Genomic DNA, 25575 nt, shown 5'->3' with positions numbered 1-25575 from the left:
CAAATCTGATGGTTTTTTTTCTTAAAAAATAACAGAAAATTCAGGAATTTCCTCATTTTTAAATATGGGATGGGTGGGGAGGGCACAGGTGGGGCTCTGGCAGTGGCTCCAGGTTTGGGGATTTTTTGGGGGTTTTTTTGGGATTTTTTTGGGTTTTTTTTGTTTTTTGGGGAATTTTTTTAGGTTTTTTGGGGGGTTTGGGGTTTTTTTTTGGTTTTTTGGGTGATTTTTGGGGTTTTCTGGGGATTTTTTTTTTGATTTTTTGGGGATTTTTTGGGTATTTTTGGGGATTTTTTGGGGTTTTTTGGGGGGATTTTTTGGAGTTTTTTGGGGTTTTTTTTGGGGATTTTTGGGGATTTTTGGGGGATTTTTTGGGGTTTTTTGGGGTTTTTTTGGGGATTTTTTGGGGATTTTTTGGGGATTTTTTGGGGTTTTTTTGGGGATTTTTTGGGGGGTTTTTTGGGGGTTTTTTGGGGATTTTGGGGGGATTTTTTGAGGGTTTTTTTGGGGATTTTTGGGGTTTTTTTGGGATTCTTTTGGAATTATTTTGGGGATTTTGGGGGGATTTTTTTGGGGGGATTTTTTGGGGATTTTTGGGGATTTTTTGGGGTTTTTTTTTGGGATTTTGGGGGATTTTTGGGGATTTTTTGGGGATTTTTTTGGGGATTTTTGGGGGATTTTTTTTTTGATTTTTTGGGGATTTTTTGGGTTTTTTTTGGGGATTTTTTTGGGGATTTTTGGGGATTTTTTGGGGTTTTTTTGGGGGTTTTATGGGGATTCTTTTGGAATTATTTTGGAGATTTTGGGGGATTTTTTTGGGGGATTTTTTTTTGGGATTTTTTGGGGTTTTTTGGGGATTTTTGGGGATATTTTTGGGGAAATTTTGGGGATATTTTTGGGGAAATTTTGGGGGGTTTTTGGTTTTTTTTGGGATTTTTTTGGGATTTTTTGGGGTTTTTTTTGGGGGGGATTTTTTGGGGATTTTTTTGGGTTTTTTGGGTTTTTTTTGGGGATTTTGGGGGATTTTTGGGGATTTTTTTGGGATTTTTTGGGGATTTTTGGGGGATTTTTGGGGGATTTTTTGGGGATTTTTGGGTTTTTTTTGGGATTCTTTTGGAATTATTTTGGGGATTTTTGGGGGATTTTTGGGGGATTTTTTGGGGATTTTTGGGGATTTTTTGGGATTTTTTGGGGATTTTGGGGGGATTTTTTGGGGATTTTTTGGGGGGATTTTTGGGGGATTTTTTGGGGATTTTTTTGGGGATTTTTTTGGGGATTTTTTGGGGTTTTTTGGGGGGATTTTTGGGGATTTTTTGGGGATTTTTTGGGATTTTTTTTAAATTTTTTTGGGATTTTTTGGGGGTTCTGTGTTGTCCCTCTGCTCTGCAGCCACATAAAATTATAAAGCAGCCACTGCTCAATTCTACAGGATAATAATTGCCCAGGAGGAAAGAAAGAATGGCAAGAAAGAATGAGAGAGTCCCAAAAAAAAATAAAGAGTCCCAAAAAAAGAGATTACTAAAAAAAAGAGATGCCCAAAAAAAAGAGATTACCAAAAATAAAGATGTCCAAAAAAATAGAGAGTCCCAAAAAAAAATAGAGTCCCAAAAAAGAGATGCCCAAAAAAAAGTCCCCAAAAAAGAGATTCCAAAAAAAAAAGAGATTACCAAAAAAAGAGTCCCAAAAAAAAAGAGATTACAAAAAAAAATGCCCAAAAAAAAGAGTCCCAAAAAAAAAGAGTCCCAAAAAAAGAGATTTCCAAAAAATAGAGTCCCAAAAGAGATTACCAAAAAAAAGAGATTACCAAAAAAAAGAGATGCCCAAAAAAAAGAGATTGCCAAAGAAAAGAGATTATAAAAAATAGAGTCCCAAAAAAAGATTCCAAAAAAAAAGAGATGCCCAAAAAAATAGTCCCAAAAAAAGAGATTATAAAAAAAAAAAAAGCCAAAAAAAAAAAAGATTACCAAAGAAAAGAGATTACAAAAAAAAGAGATTACCAAAAAAAGAGTTCCAAAAAAAAAAAAGATTTCCAAAAAATAGTCCCAAAATAGAGATTACCAAAAAAAAGATTACAAAAAAAAATGCCCAAAAAAAAGAGTCCCCAAAAAAGAGATTACAAAAAAAAGGAGTCCCAAAAAAAAAAGTCCCCAAAAAAAAAGATTACCAAAAAAATAGATTACTAAAAAAAAAAAAAGAGATTACAAAAAAAAAGAGATTCCAAAAAAAAAGTCTCAAAAAAAAGAGTCCCAAAAAATGAGACTAAAAAAAAAAATCCCTAAGAAACTTCCCAAAAAAGAGAGATTCCCAAAAAAAGAAAAACTCCCAAAAAATTAAAATTATTCCCAGGAAAGAGATTCTCAAGAAAGAGTCCCAAGAAAGGAAGGAAAATTCCCAAAAAAGAAAGAAAAATTCCCCAAATAAGAAAGAAATATTCCCAAAAAAAGAAAGAAAAATTCCCAAAAAAAAGGGAAATATTCTCCCAAAAAAAGGGAAATATTCCCCCAAAAAAGAAAAATATTCCCAAAAAAAAGAGAAATATTCCCAAAAAATGAGAAATATTCCCCAAAATTACAGAAAATGTTCATTTTTCTCTACATGGATGAGGCAGAGCAGGAAATAAATTAAATATTTTATTATTCCTGAGATGTTTAATTCTATTTTATTGTATTTATTTTATTATATTGTATTTTATTATTCCTGAGATATTATATTATATTATATTATATTATATTATATTATATTATATTATATTATATTATATTATATTATATTATATTATATTATATTATATTATATTATATTATATTATATTATATTATTCCTGGTATATTTTATTATATTTTTATTATATTGTATTATATTTTATTATATTCATTTTATTATATTTATTTTATTATATTTCATTACATTTTATTATTCCTGAGATATTTTATTTATTATATTTTATTATATTCATTTTATTATATTTTATTATATTATTATATTATATTTCATTACATTTTGTTATTCCTGAGATATTTTATTATATTTTATTGTATTTATTTTATTCCTCCTGAGATATTTTATTATATTTTATTGTATTTATTTTATTCTATTTTATTGTATTTTGCCATTCCTGAGATATTTTATTATATTTTATTTTATTTATTTTAATATATTTTATTAAATTTTGTTATTCCTGAGATATTTTATTCTATTTTATTGTATTTATTTTATTCTATTTTATATTTTATTATTCCTGAGATATTTTATTATATTTTATTGTATTCATCTTATTACATTTTATTATATTTAATTATATTTATTTTATTTATTTTATTATATTTTATTATTCCTGAGATATTTTATTCTATTTTATTGTATTTATTTTATTATATTTATTTTATTATGTTTTATTATTCCTGAGATATTTTATTCTATTTTATTGTATTTATTTTATTATGTTTTATTACATTTTGTTATTCCTGAGATATTTTATTCTATTTTATTCTATTTTTGATTATTATATTTTTTCAATAATAAAAAAATAAAATTGGGATAAATTGGGATAGAGGAAGGTGGAACTGGGTGATTTTTAACCAAATTATTGCAGGATTTTGTTGCTATTTAGATAATAAATTTATAGTGATTAATTGTAATTTTTATAATAAATAGTGGATAAATTATTATTCGAATAAATAATTTAATGTTATTATAAATAGCAGAATTATTATAGTGAATAAATGATTGTTTTAATAAATCATTAAATATTAGAATAAAATTAAATATCAGAATGAAATTAAATATTAGAAGAAATAAATATTATAATGAAAATTAAATATTAGAATAGAATTGAAATATTGGAATTAAAATGAAATATTATAATTAATAATGAAATATTAGAATAAGATTGAACTATTAGAATAAAAAATAAAATATTAGAATAAATAATGAAATATTAGAATAGAAATGAAATATTAGAATAAATAATGAAATATTAGAATAATATTTAAATATTATAATTAATATGAAATATTAGAATAAAAATTAAATATTAGAATAAAATTGAAATATTAGAATAAAATTGAAATATTAGAATAAGTAATGAAATATTAGAATAAAATTGAAATATTAGAATCAATAATGAAATATTAGAATAAATAATGAAATATTAGAATGAATAATTAAATATTATAATAAAATTGAAATATTAGAATAAAATTGAATTATTAGAATAAATAATGAAATATTACAATAAGTAATGAAATATTAGAATAAATAATGAAATATTAGAATGAATAATAAATATTATAATGAAATTGAAATATTATAATAAAATTGAATTATTAGAATAAAAATGAAATATTATAATAAAATTGAATTATTAGAATAACATTGAAATATTAGAATAAACAATGAAACATTAGAATAAAGAATGAAATATTAGAATAAATAATAAAATATTTCCAGAACAGATTTTCAAGCTTTTCTCAGTGGCTCCATCCTTCCCAAATCCAAAAAAGAAAAAAAAAATAAAATTAATAAAAGAAAATGAAATAAAATTTCCTAAAGCTGGGAACTTGCAATAGATAAATAAAGAATTCCTTAAATTTCCCTTAAAAAATGGGAATTTCCACGGGAAAAATCAGATTTACCTGCAGGGAATGAAGGGCAGAGAAACAGGCTGAGTTCATTGATTGATTTCATTGATTATTTCATTGATTATTTCATTGATTTTCATTTATTTCACTAATTTAACTGATTTCATTGATTTATTGCATTGATTTCATTGATTTAATTGATTTATTTCATTGATTTGTTTCATTGATTTCACTGATTTATTTCATTTATTTCACTGATTTCATTGATTTATTTCATTGATTTATTTCATTGATTTCATTGATTTATTTCATTGATTTAATTGATTTATTTCATTGATTTGTTTCATTGATTTCACTGATTTATTTCATTGATTTGTTTCATTGATTTCACTGATTTATTTCATTTATTTCACTGATTTCATTGATTTATTTCATTGATTTCTTTCATTGATTTATTTCATTGATTTGTTTCATTGATTTAATTGATTTATTTCATTGATTTCACTGATTTCCTTGATTTATTTCATTGATTTGTTTCATTGATTTCACTGATTTATTTCATTGATATCACTGATTTCATTGATTTATTGCATTGATTTCTTTCATTGATTTAATTGATTTATTTCATTGATTTCATTGATTTATTTCATTGATTTAATTGATTTATTTCATTGATTTGTTTCATTGATTTCACTGATTTATTTCATTTATTTCACTGATTTCCTTGATTTATTGCATTGATTTATTTCATTGATTTCATTGATTGATTTCATTGATTTATTTCATTGATTTGTTTCATTGATTTCACTGATTTATTTCATTTATTTCACTGATTTCATTGATTTATTGCATTGATTTAATTGATTTATTTCATTGATTTCACTGATTTCATTGATTTATTTCATTGATTTATTTCATTGATTTGTTTCATTGATTTCACTGATTTCCTTGATTTATTGCATTGATTTATTTCATTGATTTCATTGATTGATTTCATTGAGTTCATTGATTGATTTCATTGAGTTCATTGATTTCATTGATTGATTTCACTGATTTATTTCTTTGATTTCATTGATTATTTCTTTGATTTCATTGATTTCACTGATTTCATTGATTTATTTCACTGATTTATTTCATTTATTTCATTGATTTAATTGATTTATTGAGTTGATTGATTTATTTAATTGATTGATTTCACTGATTTATTTCATTGATTTCATTGATTGATTTCATTGATTTCATTTATTATTTCTTTGATTTCATTGATTTCACTGATTTCATTGATTTATTTCACTGATTTATTTCATTTATTATTTCATTTATTATTTCATTGATTTCACTGATTTATTTCATTTATTTCACTGATTTAATTGATTTATTTCATTGATTTCACTTATTTATTTCCCTTATTCCACTTATTTATTTCAATGTCACTTATTTATTTCCCTTATTTCACTTATTTATTTCACTTATTCCATTTATTTATTTCACTTATTTCTTTCACTCATTTCCTTTATTTATTTCACTCATTTCACTTATTTAATTTATTTATTTCACTTATTTCACTTATTCCTTTCACTCATTTCATTTATTTCACTCATTTCACTTATTTAATTTATTTATTTCACTCATTTCACTTATTTAATTTATTTATTTCACTTATTTATTTCACTTATTAAATATAAAAATAAAAAAATAAATCAAATTTTTGCTTTGTGGTTGTAGTTGGTTTAACAGAAAACTGGGCAGGTGCTGAGGTGGGACACAGGAAAAAAATAAAAAAAAATTAAAATAAATTCAATTTTTGCTTTGTGGTTGGTTTAACAGAAAACTGGGCAGGTGCTGAGGTGGAACACAGGAAAAAAATAAAAAAAAATTAAAATAAATTCAATTTTTGTTTGTAGCTGGTTTAACAGAAAACTGGGCAGGTGCTGAGGTGGGACACAGGAAAAAATATAAAAAAAAATTAAAATAAATTCAATTTTTGTTTGTAGCTGGTTTAATAGAAAACTGGGCAGGTGCTGAGGTGGGACACAGGAAAAAATACAAAAATATAAAAAATAAATTCAATTTTTGTTTGTAGCTGGTTTAACAGAAAACTGGGCAGGTGCTGAGGTGGAACACAGGAAAAAAAGAAAAAAAATTTAAAATAAACTCAATTTTTGTTTGTAGCTGGTTTAACAAAACTGGGCAGGTGCTGAGGTGGAACACAGGAAAAAATATAAAAATATAAAAAATAAATTCAATTTTTGTTTGTAGCTGGTTTAACAGAACTGAGCAGGTGCTGAGCTGGGACCTGCCCAGAGCCCCGAGCAGTTCCCAGCATTAAACAGGAATTTAATCTGATTAAAATTCAGAATTTTTGTGGTTGAAGGTCAGAGCTGGGAGGGTTTAATGTCCCTCCCAACCCAACTCGTGATTCTGCTCTCAGCTGAGAGAGGGGCACAGAGATGTCACTTCACAACCATTAAATCAAGATTTTAATCTGATTAAAATTCACTTTTTCTTGTGGTTGAAGGTCAGAGCTGGGTGGGTTTAAGGTCCCAACCCAACCCATCCACCCTATTCTTCTCTCAGCTGAGAAAGGGGCACAGAGTTGTCACTTCACAACCATTAAATCAAGATTTTAATCTGATTAAAATTCACTTTTTCTGGTGGTTGAAGGTCAGAACTGGGAGGGTTTAATGTCCCTTCCAACCCAACTCGTGATTCTGCTCTCAGCTGAGAGAGGGGCACAGAGATGTCACTTCACAACCATTAAATCAAGATTTTAATCTGATTAAATCCAAGTTTTTTCTGGTGGTTGAGGGTGGAATTGGATGGGCTTTAACTCACCCAGTGATTCCACAATTCTCCTCTCAGCTGAGGAAAGCAGCACAAAGTTGTCATGACAAGGCTGAGATTAGCCAGTTAATCAGTTTGGGAGCCTTAATTAAGGCTCTCCCCTCATTAAAAACAGGAATTCCAAAAGTTCTGTGACTCTCAGCTGCTTGGATGTGGAAATGCTCTAAAAATTAACACAGAACCAGCACACACCACCCCTGGAGCTGATGAGTGACCAATCCATGATGAAAAATCCATTTAAACCCCAAAACCAGCATCCAGCACCCCTAAAGCTGATGAATTATCAACCTATGATCAAAAATCCATTTAAACCCCAAACCATGATCACCCCATGATGAAAAATCCATTTAAACCCCAAACCAGCATCCAGCACTCCCTAAAGCTGCTGAGTGCCCAAAACACCATTGAAACCCTAAAATCAGCATCCAGCACTCCCTGAAGCTGATGAGCAATCAACCCATGATGAAATATTCATTTAAACCCCAAACCAGCATCCAGCACTCCCTAAAGCTGATGAATTATCAACCCATGATCAAAAATCCATTTAAACCCCAAAATCAGCATCCACCAACCCCTAAAGCTGCTGAGTGATCACCCCATGATGAAAAATCCATTTAAACCCCAAAATCAGCATCCACCACCCCCTAAAGCTGCTGAGTGATGAACCCATGATCAAAAATCCATTTAAACCCCAAACCAATATTCACCATCCCCTAAAGTTGCTGAGTGATCACCCCATGACCAAAAATCCATTTAAACCCCAAACCAGCATCCACCACCCCCTAAAGCTGATGAATTATCAACCTATGATCAAAAATTCATTTAAACCCCAAACCAATATTCACCATCCCCCAAAGCTGCTGAGTGACCAAAATACCATAAACCCCCAAAATCAGCAGCCACCACCCCCTAAAGCTGCTGAGTGATCACCCCATGACCAAAAATCCATTTAAACCCCAAACCAGCACACACCACTCCCTAAAGCTGATGAATTATCAACCTATGATGAAAAATCCATTTAAACCCCAAAACCAATATTCACCACCCCCTAAAGCTGCTGAGTGATCACCCCATGATGAAAAATCCATTTAAACCCCAAACCCAGCACCCCCCAAATCTGCTGAGTGATCACCCCAAAAAACCACCAAAACCCCCCAAAAATGACCCAACCCAGGTGACTCAGGGCCTGACTCACAGGAGGCAGAGAAAAGCCCAGCACCATCTATAAAACATCTGCATATATTGATATATTTTTATATAAAAAAATGTATCAAACGAAATAAAAATATCACCTGCTCCATCCATTACTTCCTGTTTCACAGGCTATTAAGGTAAAATAGAAATGAGAACATTTAAATGCAGAGAAATAAAATGAGAAAAGAAGATTGAAAATGAGAGTCAGAGGAAAAGAGTGGCTGCAATTTTTTTTTGTTTTAGAAAATTTTTTGTCTCAGGATTGGAAAAATCACAATTTAGTGGTGTCAGATCTCAAGGTTGGGTGTTAAGATTGCAAGGAAAGGGGGAAAAAAACCAAGAAAAAGATATTTCTATAAACCAGAAAAAGATATTGAGATTTTTGTTTTTCCAAACACTCCTAAGAATCGCAGTTCCACTATAAATTTCATTTATTTTAATTCAACTTTTACCTCTATTTCTGTTGGATCTGAGTAAAAAAATCTCTTATTTTTGCTTTTTTCACCAAATATTTCACTCCACGTGCCCAATTTTCCAACCACAGGCCTGGGGACAATTTGATGGTTCCCAAATCTGGTTTTATTTCAGGATATTGAATATTATTTATTTTGAACCTGATTTGACCTGAGGTCTTGGAAAAAACTTCAATATTTGAGAAATGGAGCTAAAATCACAATTAAAATAAAAATGTGTGGTGTCTGGAATTTGGGGTTTTTAGACTATACTTGTTTTTTCTTCATCATTTTCAAGCAGTAATTTTTAGTTTAATAGTTCTGCACTGGGAGTCAAAGCTTTGGTTATTGGGTCAAAAATATCAATATTACAGGTGTTAATTTTTTATTAAACTATTTAAATTTAAAAGATCTTGTGACCTGCTAAACTCAGCTCCATTTTGTTCATTTTTAGCTGGTGGCTAAAAGTGTTACAGGACTCTCTGTACTTTAAATAAGGTTTAATAAACAACCAAACCCAAACTAGAAATTCATCTCCATGTTTTAATCCTGATTCTAAGTAAAGGTAAAAAAAAAATAAAAATAAATAGTGCAGCTAAGTCTTTATAAAGTGGTCACAGGGAGAAATCTGATTTTTGTGGTTTAGCCCAGTTAAAAGTGGAGAATTAATTTGAGGAGAAATAGGGATTCTAAAAATAGAGATGGGATCAGGATATCAAATGGAAAAGGCTCCAAACACTGGGGATGAGAGGGGAAAAAAACCCACCCAAAAATGGTTCAAAATCCCTAAAAAAGAGATTTTAAAGGGGGATGAAGGATCCAGACTCTGCAGGGATGTGCTGCTTTCAAGGAAAAACTGGAATTTCAGGGAAGTGATGGAGACAAAACTCTCAGCCCAGGATTTCCCAAGGGACAGGAAATCCCCCCAAAAAATAAAAGGTAAATTCTTAAAAGAAGATGGAAGTTCATCAGTGAGACCCCAAAATTTCCTGAGATGGGACAGAGACCCCAAAAGTTTCAACTCCTTCTCTTGAGATTTCCAATGGGAAGGACACCAAGAATTAATAAAAATTTGGGAAATGGACAGGTGTGGGCACACCTGGCACCTGTGCCAACAGCAGCAGCTCCCAGCAGGGTTTGATCTTATCCAAAATTCTGAGATAACTCTGGGAGGGTGAACCTGATGTGAACTCACACACACCCTGGAAATCAGGCAGGGCCACAGCTGGGGACAGGAATGGGGTGAAAAGGGACATGGGGACACCTGGGATGGGGTGAAAAGGGACATGGGGACACCTGGGATGGGGGGAAAAGGGACACGGGGACACCTGGGATGGGGGAAAAGGGACACGGGGACACCTGGGATGGGGTGAAAAGGGACACCTGGGATGGGGGAAAAGGGACACGGGGACACCTGGGATGGGGTGAAAAGGGACATGGGGACACCTGGGATGGGGTGAAAAGGGACATGGGGACACCTGGGATGGGGTGAAAAGGGACACCTGGGATGGGGGAAAAGGGACACCTGGGATGGGGTGAAAAGGGACACGGGGACACCTGGGATGGGGTGAAAAGGGACATGGGGACACCTGGGATGGGGTGAAAAGGGACACCTGGGATGGGGTGAAAAGGGACACGGGGACACCTGGGATGGGGTGAAAAGGGACACGGGGACACCTGGGATGGGGTGAAAAGGGACGAAAAGGGACACGGGGATACCTGGGGGGGACAGAAATGGTGTGTAAATACATCCAGGGACACTTGGGGGAACAGAAATGGGGTGAAAAGGGACACGGGGACACCTGGGATGGGGTGCAAAGGGACACCTGGGATGGGGTGCAAAGACACCCAGCGTCACCCCACATGTCACACACGGGCTGCAGAGGCGCAGACAGACCCAGGCACGGCACGACACGTCCCCAGAAGGCGCCCGCAGCCCCGCAGTGTCACCGACACCCCCCGCACACGGCGCAGCCCCGGCCCGGCGGAGGCAGCGCCGCGTCCCGGGGCCGCCCCCGGTACCTTCTTGACGGTGCGCGGCGCCTCCGTGACGGAGCCGTCGGGGCTGACGAGCGCCTCGGCCGCGCTGCTGCTGCTGTCGCTGCCGTCGCGGTGCCGGTGCTGAGGGTGGTGCGGGTCGCTCCTCTTCATGGCCGAAGCCTGCGGCACCTTGGCGGCGGCCGAGGACAGCCCGGGGCAGCCGCTGCCCGGAGGCCGCTCGGCGGAGGGGGCCGGGGCCGCCTCACGCTCGGCGCCCGGCACGGGGCAGGCGGCCGCGGCCGCGCCGTGCGCCGCCGCGTGAGCGCCCGCGGGCTCGCACGGCGGCCCCGCCGCCTTGTCCATGGGGCCGCCGAGCTCCTTCAGCTCCACGGCGGGCGCGGCCACCGCCACCTGCACCGACATCGTCGCCGACCGCTCCGGCTGCGGCTCCCTCAGGGCCGCCGGCCCCGCCCCGCTCCGCCCCGCCGCCCTCGCTGCCGCACTGCATGCTGGGATATGTAGTTTTCCCGTCCCCGGCGCGACTACAGCTCCCGGCGTTCCCTGCGGCGCCACGCCGCGCCTCCTGGCGGCGCCGCGCGGGGGTTGCTGGGAGTTGTAGTCCGCGCCGGGCCACAGGCCGCGGGAAGGCGTTTGGGTTTTTTCAGGTTTTGGTGAATTTTTGGCGTTTCGGTGGCCGCGCACAGAACCCGAGCTCGGGGGGACCCGGAGCTGGAGCCGCGTCCCTCCCCTGCAGGGAAAGGAGCAGCTCCTGCAGCGCCGCGGCTCTGCTGGGAGGGGATGGGAAATGGGATGGAGAAATCCTCCGGAATTCATCATCTCACATCCCACAAATCCCACAAAAAAACATCCCCAGGTTGTTTTGAGCAAGGGAAAATCCCAACCCTGATCCTCCTGTGCTGAGAGGAGTTTGTGCCTGAAAATAGAGACTGAAAATTGAGAAATTATCCAAAATTTATCATTTCAGATCCCACAAAAACATCCCCAGGTTGTTTTGAGCAAGGGAAAATCCCGACCCTGATTCTCCTCTATTGAGGAGAGGAGCTGGTGCTTGAAAATAGAGACTGGAAATTGAGAAATTATCCAAAATTTATAATTTTAGATCCCACAAATCCCATTAAAAAAAAAAACCAAGGTTGTTTTGAGCAAGGGAAAATTCTCACCCTGATTCTCCTCTATTGAGGAGAGGAGCTGGTGCTTGAAAATAGAGACTGGAAATTGAGAAATTATCCAAAATTTGTAATTTCAGATCCCACAAAAAACATCCCCAGGTTGTTTTGAGCAAGGGAAAATCCCAGTCCTGATCCTCCTGTGCTGAGAGGAGTTTGTGCCTGAAAATAGAGACTGAAAATTGAGAAATTCTCCCAAAATTTATAATTTCAGATCCCACAAAAAAACCCACCAGGTTGTTTTGAGCAAGGGAAAATTCTCACCTTGATTCTCCTCTATTGAGGAGAGGAGCTGGTGCTTGAAAATAGAGACTGGAAATTGAGAAATTATCCAAAATTTATAATTTTAGATCCCACAAATCCCATTAAAAAAAAAACCAAGATTGTTTTGAGCAAGGGAAAATTCTCACCTTGGTTCTCCTCTATTGAGGAGAGGAGTTTGTGCCTGAAAATAGAGACTGGAAATTGAGAAATTATCCAAAAATTTATCATTTCAGATCCCACAAAAACATCCCCAGGTTGTTTTGAGCAAGGGAAAATCCCAAAACTGATCCTCCTGTGCTGAGAGGAGTTGGTGCTTGAAAATAGAGACTGGAAATTGAGAAATTCTCCCAAAATTTATAAATTTAGATCCCACAGATCCCATAAAAAACATCCCCCAGGTTGTTTTGAGCAAGGGAAAATTCTCACCTTGGTTCTCCTCTATTATTGAGAGGAGTTTGTGCTTGAAAATAGAGACTGAAAATTGTGAAATTCTCTCAAAATTTGTAATTTCAGATCCTACAAAAACATCCTGAGGTTGTTTTGAGCAAGGCAAAATCCCAAAACTGATCCTCCTGTGCTGAGAGGAGTTTGTGCCTGAAAATAGAGACTGAAAATTGAGAAATTATCCAAAATTTATCATTTCAGATCCCACAAAAACATCCTGAGGTTGTTTTGAGCAAGGCAAAATTCTCACCCTGATTCTCCTCTATTGAGGAGAGGAGCTGGTGCTTGAAAATAGAGACTGAAAATTGAGAAATTCTCCCAAAATTTATAAATTTAGATCCCACAGATCCCATAAAAAAAACCCCAAGGTTGTTTTGAGCAAGGGAAAATTCTCACCTTGATTCTCCTCTATTGAGGAGAGGAGTTTGTGCCTGAAAATAGAGACTGGAAATTGAGAAATTCTCCCAAATTTATAATTTCAGATCCTACAAAAAACCCACAAAATTGTTTTGAGCAAGGCAAAATCCCAACCCTACTGTGGGACCTTCCCCACTTTTTAAAGAATATTCCCAAAATTATAAAACTGGCAGGAAAAGCAAAATTTTCCCAGCTTCAAGAATTCAGGAAAAACAAATTTATCTGGGAAAAGAGATTTATCTGTGGGAGGATGTTTGGGGAGGGAGGTTCCAAAAATTGGAACCAGGTTGGGATGGAAATTTGGGAAATCTGGGGAAAAAATAAGCTTGGAAAAGAATTTTTGGATTATTTTGGGTGATTTTGGGGTGTTTTTTGATTTTTTAGGATGATTTTGGGTGATTTTTGAGTGATTTTGAGGTGATTTTTGGATGATTTTTGAGAGATTTTTTTGTTGATTTTTGGGTTCTATTGGGGTGATTTTTGGATTATGTTTTATTATTTTTAGGATGATTTTTGGGTGATTTTTGAGAGATTTTGGGGGGATTTTTGGATTATTTTTTATTATTTTTAGGATGATTTTTGGGTGATTTTTGAGAGATTTTGGGGGGATTTTTGGATTATTTTTTATTATTTTTAGGATGATTTTTGGGTGATTTTTGAGAGATTTTGGGGTGATTTTTGGATTATTTTTTATTATTTTTGGGATGATCTTTGGGTGATTTTTGAGAGATTTTGGGGTGATTTTTGGATTGTTTTTTATTATTTTTAGGATGATTTTGGGGTGATTTTTGGATTATTTTTTATTATTTTTAGGATGATTTTTGGGTGATTTTTGAGAGATTTTGGGGTGATTTTTGAATTATTTTTTATTATTTTTAGGATGATTTTTGGGTGATTTTTGAGAGATTTTGGGGTGATTTTTGGATTATTTTTTATTATTTTTAGGATGATTTTTGGGTGATTTTTGAGAGATTTTGGGGTGATTTTTGGATTATTTTTTATTATTTTTAGGATGATTTTTGGGTGATTTTTGAGAGATTTTGGGGTGATTTTTGAGTGATTTCTGGGTGATTTTTTGATTATGTTTGAGTGACTTTTGGATTGTTTTTGGTATTATTTTTGGAATATTTTGAGGTGATTTTTGGTGGATTTCTGGGTGATTTTTTTGTTGATTTTTGGGTTCTATTGGGGTGATTTTTGGGTGATGTCTGGGTGATTTTTGGATTATTTTTTATTATTTTTGGGATGATTTTTGGGTGATTTTTGAGAGATTTTGGGGTGATTTTTGGATTATTTTTTATTATTTTTAGGATGATTTTGGGGTGATTTTTGAGAGATTTTGGGGTGATTTTTGGATTATTTTTTATTATTTTTAGGATGATTTTGGGGTGATTTTTGGATTATTTTTTATTATTTTTAGGATGATTTTGGGGTGATTTTTGAGAGATTTTGGGGTGATTTTTGGATTATTTTTTATTATTTTTAGGATGATTTTTGGGTGATTTTTGAGAGATTTTGGGGTGATTTTTGGATTATTTTTTATTATTTTTAGGATGATTTTGGGGTGATTTTGAGAGATTTTGGGGTGATTTTTGAGTGATTTCTGGGTGATTTTTTGATTATGTTTGAGTGACTTTTGGATTGTTTTTGGTATTATTTTTGGAATATTTTGAGGTGATTTTTGGTGGATTTCTGGGTGATTTTTTTGTTGATTTTTGGGTTCTATTGGGGTGATTTTTGGGTGATGTCTGGGTGATTTTTGGATTTTTTTTATTATTTTTGGGTGATTTTGGGGTGATTTTTGAGGGATTTTTTTTATTTTTTAGGAGGATTTTTGGGTGATTTCTGTGTGGTTTTGGGGTGATTTTTGAGTGATTTTGGGGTGATTTTGGGATGATTTTTGGAATATTTTGAGGTGATTTTTGAGTAATTTCTGTGTGATTTTTGGATTATTTTTGAGGAACTTTTGGATCATTTTTTTATTACTTTTGGGTGACTTTTGGGTGATTCTTGGATTATTTTGGAGTGGCTTTTGGGTTTTTTTTGGGTGATTTTTTGACATTTTTGAGGTGATTTTTGAGAGATTTTTTTGTTGATTTTTGGGTTCTATTGGGGTGATTTTTGGGTGATGTCTGGGTGATTTTTCGATTATTTTTTATTATTTTGGGTGATTTTTGAGGGGTTTTTTGAGTTTTTAGGATGATTTTTGGGTGATTTTTGGGTGATTTTTAAATTCTTTTTGAGTGACTTTTGGATCATTTTTTAATTACTTTTGGGTGATTTCTGAGTGATTTTTGAATGATTTATGGGTGATTTTTTTTATTATTATTTTAGGTGATTTCTGGGTGATTTTGGGGTGATTTTTGGAATATTTTGAGGTGATTTTTGGGTGATTTCTGGGTGATTTTTGAGTGATTTTTGGATTATTTTTGGGTGATCTTTGGCTGATTTTTGGATTATTTTTGGCTGATTTCTGGCTGATTTTTACATTATTTTTGGCTGATTTCTGGCTGATTTTTAGATTATTTTTGGATTATTTCTGGCTGATTTTTGGATTATTTTTGGCTGATTTCTGGGTGATTTTTTGGATTATTTTTGGGTGATTTCTGGCTGATTTTTGGGATTATTTCTGGCTGATTTCTGGCTGATTTTTATATTATTTTTGGGTGATTTCTGGCTGGTTTTTGGGATTATTTTTGGGTGATTTCTGGCTGAATTTTGGGTTATTTTTGGGTGGTTTCTGGGTGATTTTTTATATTATTTCTGGCTGGTTTCTGGCTGATTTTTGGGGGTTTTTTGGATTATTTTTGGGTGATTTCTGGCTGGTTTTTGGGATTATTTTTGGGTGATTTCTGGCTGATTTTGACTGGTTTTTGCATTATTTTTGGGTGATTTCTGGCTGAATTTTGGCTGGTTTTTGGATTATTTTTGGGTGATTTCTGGGTGATTTTTTGGATTATTTTTGGGTGATTTCTGGCTGATTTTTGGGATTATTTTTGGGTGATTTCTGGCTGATTTTTGGGATTATTTCTGGCTGATTTCTGGCTGATTTTTAGATTATTTTTGGGTGATTTCTGGCTGGTTTTTGGGATTATTTTTGGGTGATTTCTGGCTGGTTTTTGGGATTATTTTTGGGTGATTTCTGGCTGATTTTGGCTGGTTTTTGGATTATTTTTGTGTGATTTCTGGCTGAATTTTGGCTGGTTTTTGGATTATTTTTGGGTGGTTTCTGGCTGATTTTTGGGATTATTTTTGGATTATTTCTGGCTGATTTTTGGATTATTTTTGGCTGATTTCTGGGTGATTTTTTGGATTATTTTTGGGTGATTTCTGGCTGATTTTTGGGTTATTTTTGGGTGATTTCTGGCTGAATTTTGGATTATTTTTGGGTGGTTTCTGGCTGATTTTTTGGATTATTTCTGTCTGATTTCTGGCTGATTTTTGGGATTATTTTTGGATTATTTCTGGCTGATTTTTGGGATTATTTTTGGCTGATTTCTGGCTGATTTTTGGATTATTTTTGGGTGATTTCTGTCTGATTTTTGGGTTATTTTTGGGTGATTTCTGGCTGATTTTTGGATTATTTTTGGGTGATTTCTGGCTGATTTTTGGCCATTCATTTCCAGCAATCCCATTTTTTCTGCAGCCATCAATTCCTCCTGGCATCCTGCAGCATCCAGAGATTTCATCCTTTAAATTCCACCAGATGGGTGGAAAATTCCAAAAATTCTCCCCAAGGATCAATGAATCCACAGGGAAAAAATGAATATTATCCAAATTTCCTGAATTTTCAAAATGGCAAATTTTTTAGGAATATTTTTGTTAGAACTGGGTTTGTAACTAAGCAAGCCACAAAATAAAATATATAGAAAGTAAAAAAAAAAAAAAGCAAAAAAAAAAAAAAAAAAAGATAAAGAGAAATATTTTGTTTCATCCCAAACAATCCAGATTTGACTCTGGAGCAAGATCAACCCCAAAAAAAAAAAACCCAAAAAAATGCCAAAAATCCAATTTTCACTGCCCAATTCCACTTAAATTTCAGGGTTTGGTTTGCATGACTCTCAAACAAAATAAAAAAGGGATTTTTTTCCAAAATTAGCATTTCCCCCACCCCAAAAAAAAAGCAGCAGTGCCATGATGGCTCCATGGGACCCCCCCCAGCAGCCCCCAAAAATTTGGGTGACCCCAAATTTTGGGGGATATTTTAACCTGTGGTGCCACCTGCTGGCAAAGGTCCCATTTGTCCCCAAAAATGTCCCCACAGGGGGTTCTAAGTACTTTAAAGTCATTTTTAAAGTGGTTTAAAACACTTTAAAGCAGTTTTTAAAGTGGTTTAAAGTGGTTTTTAAGGTGGTTTAAAGTGGTTTGAAACATTTTCAAGCAGTTTTAGGCTGTTTTAAAGTGGTTTAAAACACCTTCAAGCAGTTTTTAAGGTGCTTTAAAGCATTTTGAAACACTTTCAAGGAGTTTTGAAGGTGTTTTGAAACATTTTCAAGGAGTTTTTAAAGCAAGAGGGTTTTTAGGAGAAAGGAGAACTCCTCCCTACCCCCCAAAAAATGTTTTCCCATATGGATCCCTCCCCAAAAGAGCTCAGAGCAGCCACTGGGATTGAAAATCTGTAAATTTAATACTGATACAGGAGGGTTTTTCCTTTACACAGCAAAAATGAACCTGTGGAAGTCACTGGGATAGCAAAAAAAGAAAAAAAAATTTAAAAATTAAAAAAAAAAAAAAAAAAAAAAAAAAAAAGCCAAGAGCCTACCAGGACTTAATAAAAATAAAAATCCAAACACCAGCAGGGACTGGAGCCCTCTTGCCACACTCTGCTGGGTTTGCTGTGAATTGATTTTTTTTTTTTTTTTTTCTAAAAAAATAATGAAAAGCTTTGCTCTGGGGGTTGCTGACCCTGATTCACCTGGAGCACCCCGAGATTTTTGGGGTTTTTTTTTTGTTTCCAAGGTGTTTCCCATCCCACAAGGTGCTGCCACCCCACTAATCCTGATTTGGGTCTGGCTGAGCTCCCTGGGGAGCTGGAAGGCACTTTGGGGTCCCTGAAAGGTTGAACCCAAAACCACCTGGGCTCACCTTAAACAGAGGATTCACCTCCTCATCATGATACAAACTTTAAAAAATTCAACAATTTTAAAAAATTATAAAGTGGGGTGAGCTCTAGGTACCTCTAGCTGTGGGTGGGGCAGAGGCAGGGCTGGCAGCACCCCAAAATCTCCCCAAAAGCTGTTCCCAAATGTCATCCCCAAAGCCCTGACAGCTCCTCTCTCCCAGTGATGCTGGGGGAAAACCCCCAGAGCTGCAGGCCAGGCTGGGAGATGAATCCTCCAAGGGGGGAGAGCAATCAGATGGTGGAGATTTGGGATGGATCCCAGAGGGGTGGGGGGCTCCTGGTGTCCCCTCCCCTGGCTGAAGCATCAGAAATCTGAGTCGGGCTCCAGCAGCTCTGCATCCACCAGGTTGGTCCGAGAGTGGATGGGGGCCAGCCCTGCCCATCCCCCCTGAGTCCTGGGCAGCCCTGAGGCTTTGGGGGGCCACAGGGGGCCCCCATTGTGCTGGCAGCAGGCTGCAGAGGGGCTCTGCTGCTCGCTGCTGCTCTCAGGGCAGAAGGGGTTGCTGATGACGTGCAGCAGGTTGGGCCTGCGGCTCTGCCCGTCCCAAGGTCCCCCAGGGAAGGTGACATCGGGCAGGACATCGGGGGCAAAGGCCACCAGGCAGGGCTGGGGGGGCAGGTGGGGCAGCCTGGGGATGCTGGAGCCCCCCAGGCAGCGCTCAGGGTCGGGGGTCACCTCCTGCTCCTCCTTCTTCTTCCTCTTCTTCCTCCTCTTCTTCCTGCGGCCGCTGCGCTGCTGCAGCTCCGGGGACACCTCGGCCTCCACCAGCCACAGCTTGGGCCTCTCCTCTGCTGGCACTGGGGGGGTGACAGGGGGGTGAGTCCCATCTGTGCCCCCCACTGCCCCCCAGGAGCTTTCATCCCCCCACAAAGACTTGCCAGGTGTGGCCACGGGTGTCACGGAGATGTCCTGGGGCAGGATGGCTCCTCTCCTGGCCACCATCTTGGTGACGTGCTGGGCCCACGCCGAGGACACGTCAGCTGATGGTTCATTGATGTTAAAGGCCAGCCCAGCTGTGGGGACACAATGGGGTCAAGAGGGCATTCTGGGGACCCTGGAGATGTCCCCTGCACCAACATGTCCCTGTTGGAGTCAGTGAGTCAGGGGTCTGAGTAGTCAGAGTGCAGGGATTGAATAAATCTTAGAGTGAGTTCTGATGTTTTTAGTGAATAAAAGGTCTCAAATGCCACAGTGGCAGTGAGTGTTCTAGTGAAGGTTGGAACACACTGATATCTTCAGTAGAGGCTCCAGGCCCACAGTTACAGACAGGATTTAAACATAATAGAGCTATAGTAACAATATTGCTGATATTTCATAGATAGAACAGGACAGAGTGTATGTGTAGTGTTATAAGTAACCTGGTGAGGTAAGAAACTGGAACTCTAATAGGTGAAAGAATGGTCTGAGTTTGCATCTTAGCTTGTTGGAAAATCCTGTATAACAGTGTGGATTGGGAGAGTTGGTGCTTTTAGCTATTCAGCTTTCAGCCATTGTTGCTTTCAGCCATTCTGGCTTCCAGCCATTCACTTATTGCTGCTGCTTTTGCTATTGCCTGTTGAGACTGCTGTGCTTGTAATAAATAACCTTTTTAACTATGAGCTGCTTTACATATTTAAGATTACCTGACAAGTAAGAGCTGAGAGCAGGAGCCTCTAGAGCTCCAGAGTTTCATGCTCAGAGCCCTGGGGGTCAGAAGGACCCTGCACAGGGTGAGGGGGCTCTGGGGAGCCACGTACCCACAGGGCCATCGTGGGACACGGTGTGCATGCTGAAGGACAGCTCCCGGCCCGGCTGGCGCAGCAGCTCCTGGCGCCTGGAGAAAGCCTTGGCAATCATCCTGCTCTTCTTGATCCTCTTGGGCTGGTCATCGCTCTGCCCCGTCAGCCTGGGGGGCACACAGGGCATGGGGGGCACAGCTGGGGCACAGGGACCCTGCCCAGCTCCTCCTCCCACTCTGGATGGGGACGCCTGTGGGGGTGGGGGTGTCCCACACACAGTGCAGCCCATTGCGGAGCGTTCTGCAGCTCATGGAGGATGGGATGTCCCTGGAGGGGGCAGGAAGGGCTGCAGGGAGCTGGGGTGACACCCTGGGGGTCCCACCTGCACCAGGTGCGCTTCCAGATGAGCAGGGTGGCCTTGGTCCAGACCCAGGTGCTCATGGAGACCCCGGTGCCAAACATGGCAAAGAGATTGATCTTCTCCACCAGCAGGCTGGGCCGGTTCTTGATCTCACACTCCGGGATGGGCTTGTTGGTCTGAGTGGCAATGGTCACATTGGCCTCACACCTGCAGGGACACAGGGACAGAGGCTGTGAGCAGAGGGGACACACAGGGACAGTGGCTGTGAGGAGAGGGGACACACAGGGACAGTGGCTGTGAGGAGGGGGGACACACAGGGACAGTGGCTGTGAGGGGAGGGGACACACAGGGACAGAGGCTGTGAGCAGAGGGGACACACAGGGACAGTGGCTGTGAGGAGGGGGGACACACAGGGACAGTGGCTGTGAGGAGAGGGGACACACAGGGACAGTGGCTGTGAGGAGGGGGGACACAGGGACAGCGGCTGTGAGGAGGGGGGACACACGGGGACAGTGGCTGTGAGGAGGGGGGACACACAGGGACAGTGGCTGTGAGGGGAGGGGACACACAGGGACAGTGGCTGTGAGGAGAGGGGACACACAGGGACAGTGGCTGTGAGGAGGGGGGACACACAGGGACAGTGGCTCTAAGGAGAGGGGACACACAGGGACAGTGGCTCTAAGGAGAGGGGACACACAGGGACAGTGGCTGTGAGGAGAGGGGACACACAGGGACAGTGGCTCTAAGGAGAGGGGACACACAGGGACAGTGGCTCTAAGGAGAGGGGACACCCTCCCCACAGCTCCCACAGCCCTGCAGGGTGGAGATGTGGTGGCACTGGCGGTGGGGGACACAGGGCTGTCCATGCTGCAGTGCCACCATGTCCCTGTCGCCCTTTCCCCCCTGTCCCCCTGCTCCTCTGTCCCTGTCCCCCTGTCCCTCTGTCCCCTCTGTCCCCCCATCCCTCTGTCCCCCTGTCCCTGTCCCCCTGTCCTCCCCGTCCCTCTGTCCCCCTGTCCCTGTCCCCGTCCCTGTCCCCCTGTCCTCCCCGTCCCTCTGTCCCTGTCCCTGTCCCCCTGTCCTCCCCGTCCCTCTGTCCCCCTGTCCCTGTCCCCCTGTCCCCCTGTCCCTCTGTCCCCCTGTTCCCCTGTCCCCCTGTCCCTGTCCCCCTGTCCTCCCCGTCCCTCTGTCCCTCTGTCCCTGTCCCTCTGTCCCTGTCCCTGTCCCCCTGTCCCTGTCCCTCTGTCCCTGTCCCCCTGTCCCTGTCCCCCTGTCCCCCTGCACTCACAGCACGTATTCCCGGAAGCTGCGCTCCCACTCTGCCTGGTTGAAGAAGTCGTAGAAGTGGCAGCCAAAGGTGATGAAGACAAAGCCAAAGGCCAGGAAGCCAAAGATGCCTGAAGAGAAGAAGAACACCCCCAGCTCAGCCCAACCCCAGTGACAGCAGGGCAGTGCCAGCACCCTGTGTGACTCAGGGGACACAATGTCCCCGTTCCTGCTGGGATTCCCTGGCAAAGCTGCTGAAGCCTCACCCAGGCGCAGCATGGTCTCGTTGATCTTGCTGGCCGCCTTCTCGCTCAGCAGCCCGGGGTGCTTGCTCTTGATGGAGAAGAGTGTCATGACCCCTGTGGGGGAGGATTGGGGTCAGGCTGTGGGGACACCCACGGTGACCCCGTCCCTCCCCAGAGCCACACCTACCCCTGATGAGGAAATAGCCCCCCACGATGAGCACCAGCCCGATGGGGGCCAGCACGAAGCCGGCTCGGTAGCGGTAATTCTTGTAGCCCACGAAGCAGATGCCACTGACAGAGTCACCATCCACCTGGCAGGGACAGTGACAGGGACAGCAGGCTCAGCTGGCTGCGGGTGTCACCTGAGACACCACCCCAGACACTGACCCCGTTACCTGTGCCACGGCCAGGATGGCCACGGTGAGCACGAAGGGGATGGACCAGGTGATGAGGTGGAAGTAGGAGGTCTTGCCCAGCAGGGGCTGGTAGGTGGTGCCCAGGGCCTTGAAGGACGTGTGCCAGGCGTAGGTGAGCATGACAAACCAGATGACACCCGACATCAGCGAGTAGTAGACGATGACGAAGATGATGACGCAGGACAGCGTCTCGTTGGAGCTGTGGGAGGAGAGGCAGGAGTGTCACCCACCCCAGAGATCCCCTCTGGGCATGGAGGTGACACCTCTGGGTGATACAACTGTCCCTGAAAAGGGCACCTGGGATTCTGTGGAACCTTTCATGAGAGATGCCCCCCCCTCCCTACCAAAACCCTGTTATCATTTAGGATTTCTACTGGTCTTTAATTTTACTAGATGATTGGTCTTTTCTCACCTAGAATCTTAAAGTCATTGGATAGTTGTGATGCCTTAAGTTCTGAGTTTTCTGTTCTGCTTGGGTATGCTTTGCCATTTTGCTTAGGATGATGAAGGCAAAATAATCCAATTCCAGGACAGTCTTTTCTAAGCACAAACAATGTGAGGAGAGGAGGGCAGGCCAGCTAGGAGGCCAGGAGGATGAAACTTTATAATTTGAGATTATTAATTGGATGGTTGACTCTTATATGCAAATGGACTGAAGTCTATAAAGATTTTGTGACCAAGCCCCCTTTTAGTTCCACCTTGGAGCCACTCAGGCAGGGCAGGGGCTACACTGTGGCATTAGTACTGCCAGGGTGTGACCTTCGAATAAATACCCACTTTATTTCCCTTAACTCTGTGTGATCTCTCTTCCAACTCCTAAAAGCATCAGTTCTAAACTTATAATTTTCCTGGTTAGAAATTCAATCCCTCCAAAATCTATAAAAACCCCTTGCTGTGCTACATAACCTAATTTTACTGGTAGAACCCTTGGAAAAAATAAAGCTTCTATAGCATCTCCTGAATTCCTTGCTAGGTGAGAAGCTGAACTGTGTTTCAGGGGCCCTCTGTGGAAAGCAGAGCAGCTGCAGACACCCACGTGGGCTCTCCCAGCCTCATGGTGCCATCAGCCCTGCAGACGATCTCGTCACGGGCACCGTCCATGAACTGTGCCAGCCAGCCAATGCTCCCCACAAAGAAACAGGCGTTGACGTAGAACAGGATGACAGCAGGGTAGCGGTTGGAGTTCCTCCAGTCGGCAACAAATGTGGCCTGGGAAGGGTGGAGAAAGTGACAGATTATGGCCTGTCCCCTTTTTTGTTACTGTATATGGGTTACGGAATGGGGAAAGGACACAGTTACATGGTGTGAGAAAGAATAAGAAAGGTAATTTATTGAAGGAAGTCATGGCTTTAAATAAGACAGTGAAAAAGAAAATGCAGACAGCTCATTGGTCAGAGAAAGAGACACCTCTTGTCTCAGGGTTTCTCGTGGATCCAGCAGGTGTTTATCTCTTGTTATAATTCTTTCTCTCATGTTTACAGTAGAGAAAGAGCCTCTAGCTTGGGAAAAATCATAGCTGAGGCTGAGAAAGCCAGACTGGGAAAAATCCTTTAAGATTCTCCCTGGGCCTGTGTGTTGGGTTGATGTGGCCAGAAATGTGCATTCTATCACCATCTGTTAAACCAGCTGGGGCAGTGCCCCTGATCTCCTGGCACACATTATCTGCTCATGGGCATCTTTAAACCAGCTGGGCAATCATCTTTATCTTTCCCATGACCCACCCTTCATCCAGCAGGTATCACCTGTTAATGGGCCATTGTTAAAAACTGGGTGTGGCAGTGATTCTTATCCCTGTGGGAGATATCTCCTGTTAATGGGCCATTGTTTAAAACTGGGTGTGGCAGTGCCCCTGATCTCCTGGCACACATTATCTGCTCATGGGCATCTTTAAACCAGCTGGGCAATCATCTTTATCTTCCCACAGCCCATCCTCCCTCCAGGAGATATCTCCTGTTCATGGCCACTGAGTCCCAGGGCATGGCTGAGAAAATTCCATCATCCCACTGGGAGATGCTCCAGCCAGGGCAGGAGCCAAGCCTTTCCTACCCAGAGAAAAACTGACATTTTGGACACCAAGGCACGTTCTTCCCACTGCATTCCAGAGGAAAACCAGAGCCTTGCACATCATCCCTGGAGCTTCAGAGGAAACTGCACCTTCTCCAGGAGCACTGCTCCAGCTGAGCCACATCTGCCCCTGCAGGAGGATGCAGCACCATGGAATGGGACTGTGCCACCACCCTGACTGACTGACTGTGCCAGCTTGGATTCTGACTCTGGCAGGGTTGGGATTGTTCTGTGTAATACTGCATTGCTATTGGAATTGTCCTAGCAAAGAACTGTTATTCCTAATTCCTCCATCCTTTCCTGAGAGCCCCTTCATTTCCAATTTGCAGCGAGGGGGTGTTTGCACTCTCCATTTGCAGCTTCTACCTCTTGACAGCCCCTGTCCCTCAGGGCAGGCCAGGCTGCAGGGGCTGTGAGCCTCGGGGCTGTCTCACCAGGGTGAAGAAGGTGCAGAGGATGGTGAGGGAGCTGAAGGCAGCGATGTAGACGTGCATCTCGCGGTGCTCCCTGGCTGTGAACAGCGGGTTCTGGCACTGGATCCCGCAGCCCTCCACGTCCTCGTACCAGCTCTTGGGGTTCTCCGTCCTCACCAGCGGCGCCTCGCACTGACCCGAGCTGTTGAACTTGATGTTCTGCACCTCGTTCTGCACGGGGAGAGCAGGGCAGGGGCAGGGGGAGGAGGAGGAGGGGGAGGAAGAGGAGAAGGAAGAGAGGCGGCGGAGGAGGAAGAGCAGGAGAAAGAGCAGGAGGAGGAGAAGAAGGAAGAGGAAGAGAAGGAGGAAGAGGAGGACGAGGAGGAGAAGGAGGAGGAAGAGGAGGGAGAAGAAGAGAAGGAGGAGGAAGAAGAGAAGGAGGAAGAGGAGGAGGAGGAGGAGAATGAGGAGGAGAAGAAGAAGGAGGAGAAGAAGGAATAGGAAGAGAAGGAAGAGGAAGAGAAGGAAGAGAAAGAGAAGGAAGAGGAGGAGGAAGAGGAGGAGGGAGAGGAGGAGGAAGAGGAGGAGGAAGAAGAGGAGGAAAGGA

At 40.6% G+C, this 25575-nt stretch overlaps 2 protein-coding genes across 2 annotated transcripts in view; both read right to left on the bottom strand.

Moving 5' to 3' along the window:
* LOC306816580 (adenosylhomocysteinase 3-like) overlaps positions 1-11549 on the bottom strand; it is a gene marked incomplete at its 3' end in the record, with an annotated part of 35111 nt that extends 23562 nt beyond the window's left edge. The window contains exon 1 of the mRNA XM_079333007.1: positions 11093-11549. Coding sequence (XP_079189133.1) covers positions 11093-11473 — 381 coding nt within the window. The 5' untranslated portion in view covers positions 11474-11549. The remainder of the gene's footprint in view (positions 1-11092) is intronic.
* Positions 11550-18738: 7189 nt separating this feature from the next.
* SMO (smoothened, frizzled class receptor) lies at positions 18739-25208 on the bottom strand (the record flags this gene model as incomplete). The annotated part of the gene is made up of 9 exons (XM_079333006.1): positions 18739-19498; positions 20222-20370; positions 20586-20771; positions 21853-21961; positions 22097-22189; positions 22263-22386; positions 22471-22690; positions 23528-23700; positions 24990-25208. Coding segments are annotated over 9 exons (1983 nt in total), but the record flags the coding sequence as incomplete, so codon positions are not given.
* Positions 25209-25575: the final 367 nt, after the last annotated feature.

Source organism: Erithacus rubecula, assembly GCF_903797595.1.
Source record: "Erithacus rubecula genome assembly, contig: scaffold_683_arrow_ctg1, whole genome shotgun sequence".
In the NCBI taxonomy this organism is placed as follows: domain Eukaryota; kingdom Metazoa; phylum Chordata; class Aves; order Passeriformes; family Muscicapidae; genus Erithacus; species Erithacus rubecula.
The sequence above is the reverse complement of the archived record's forward strand: the minus strand, read 5'-3'. Positions and strand labels throughout refer to the sequence as shown.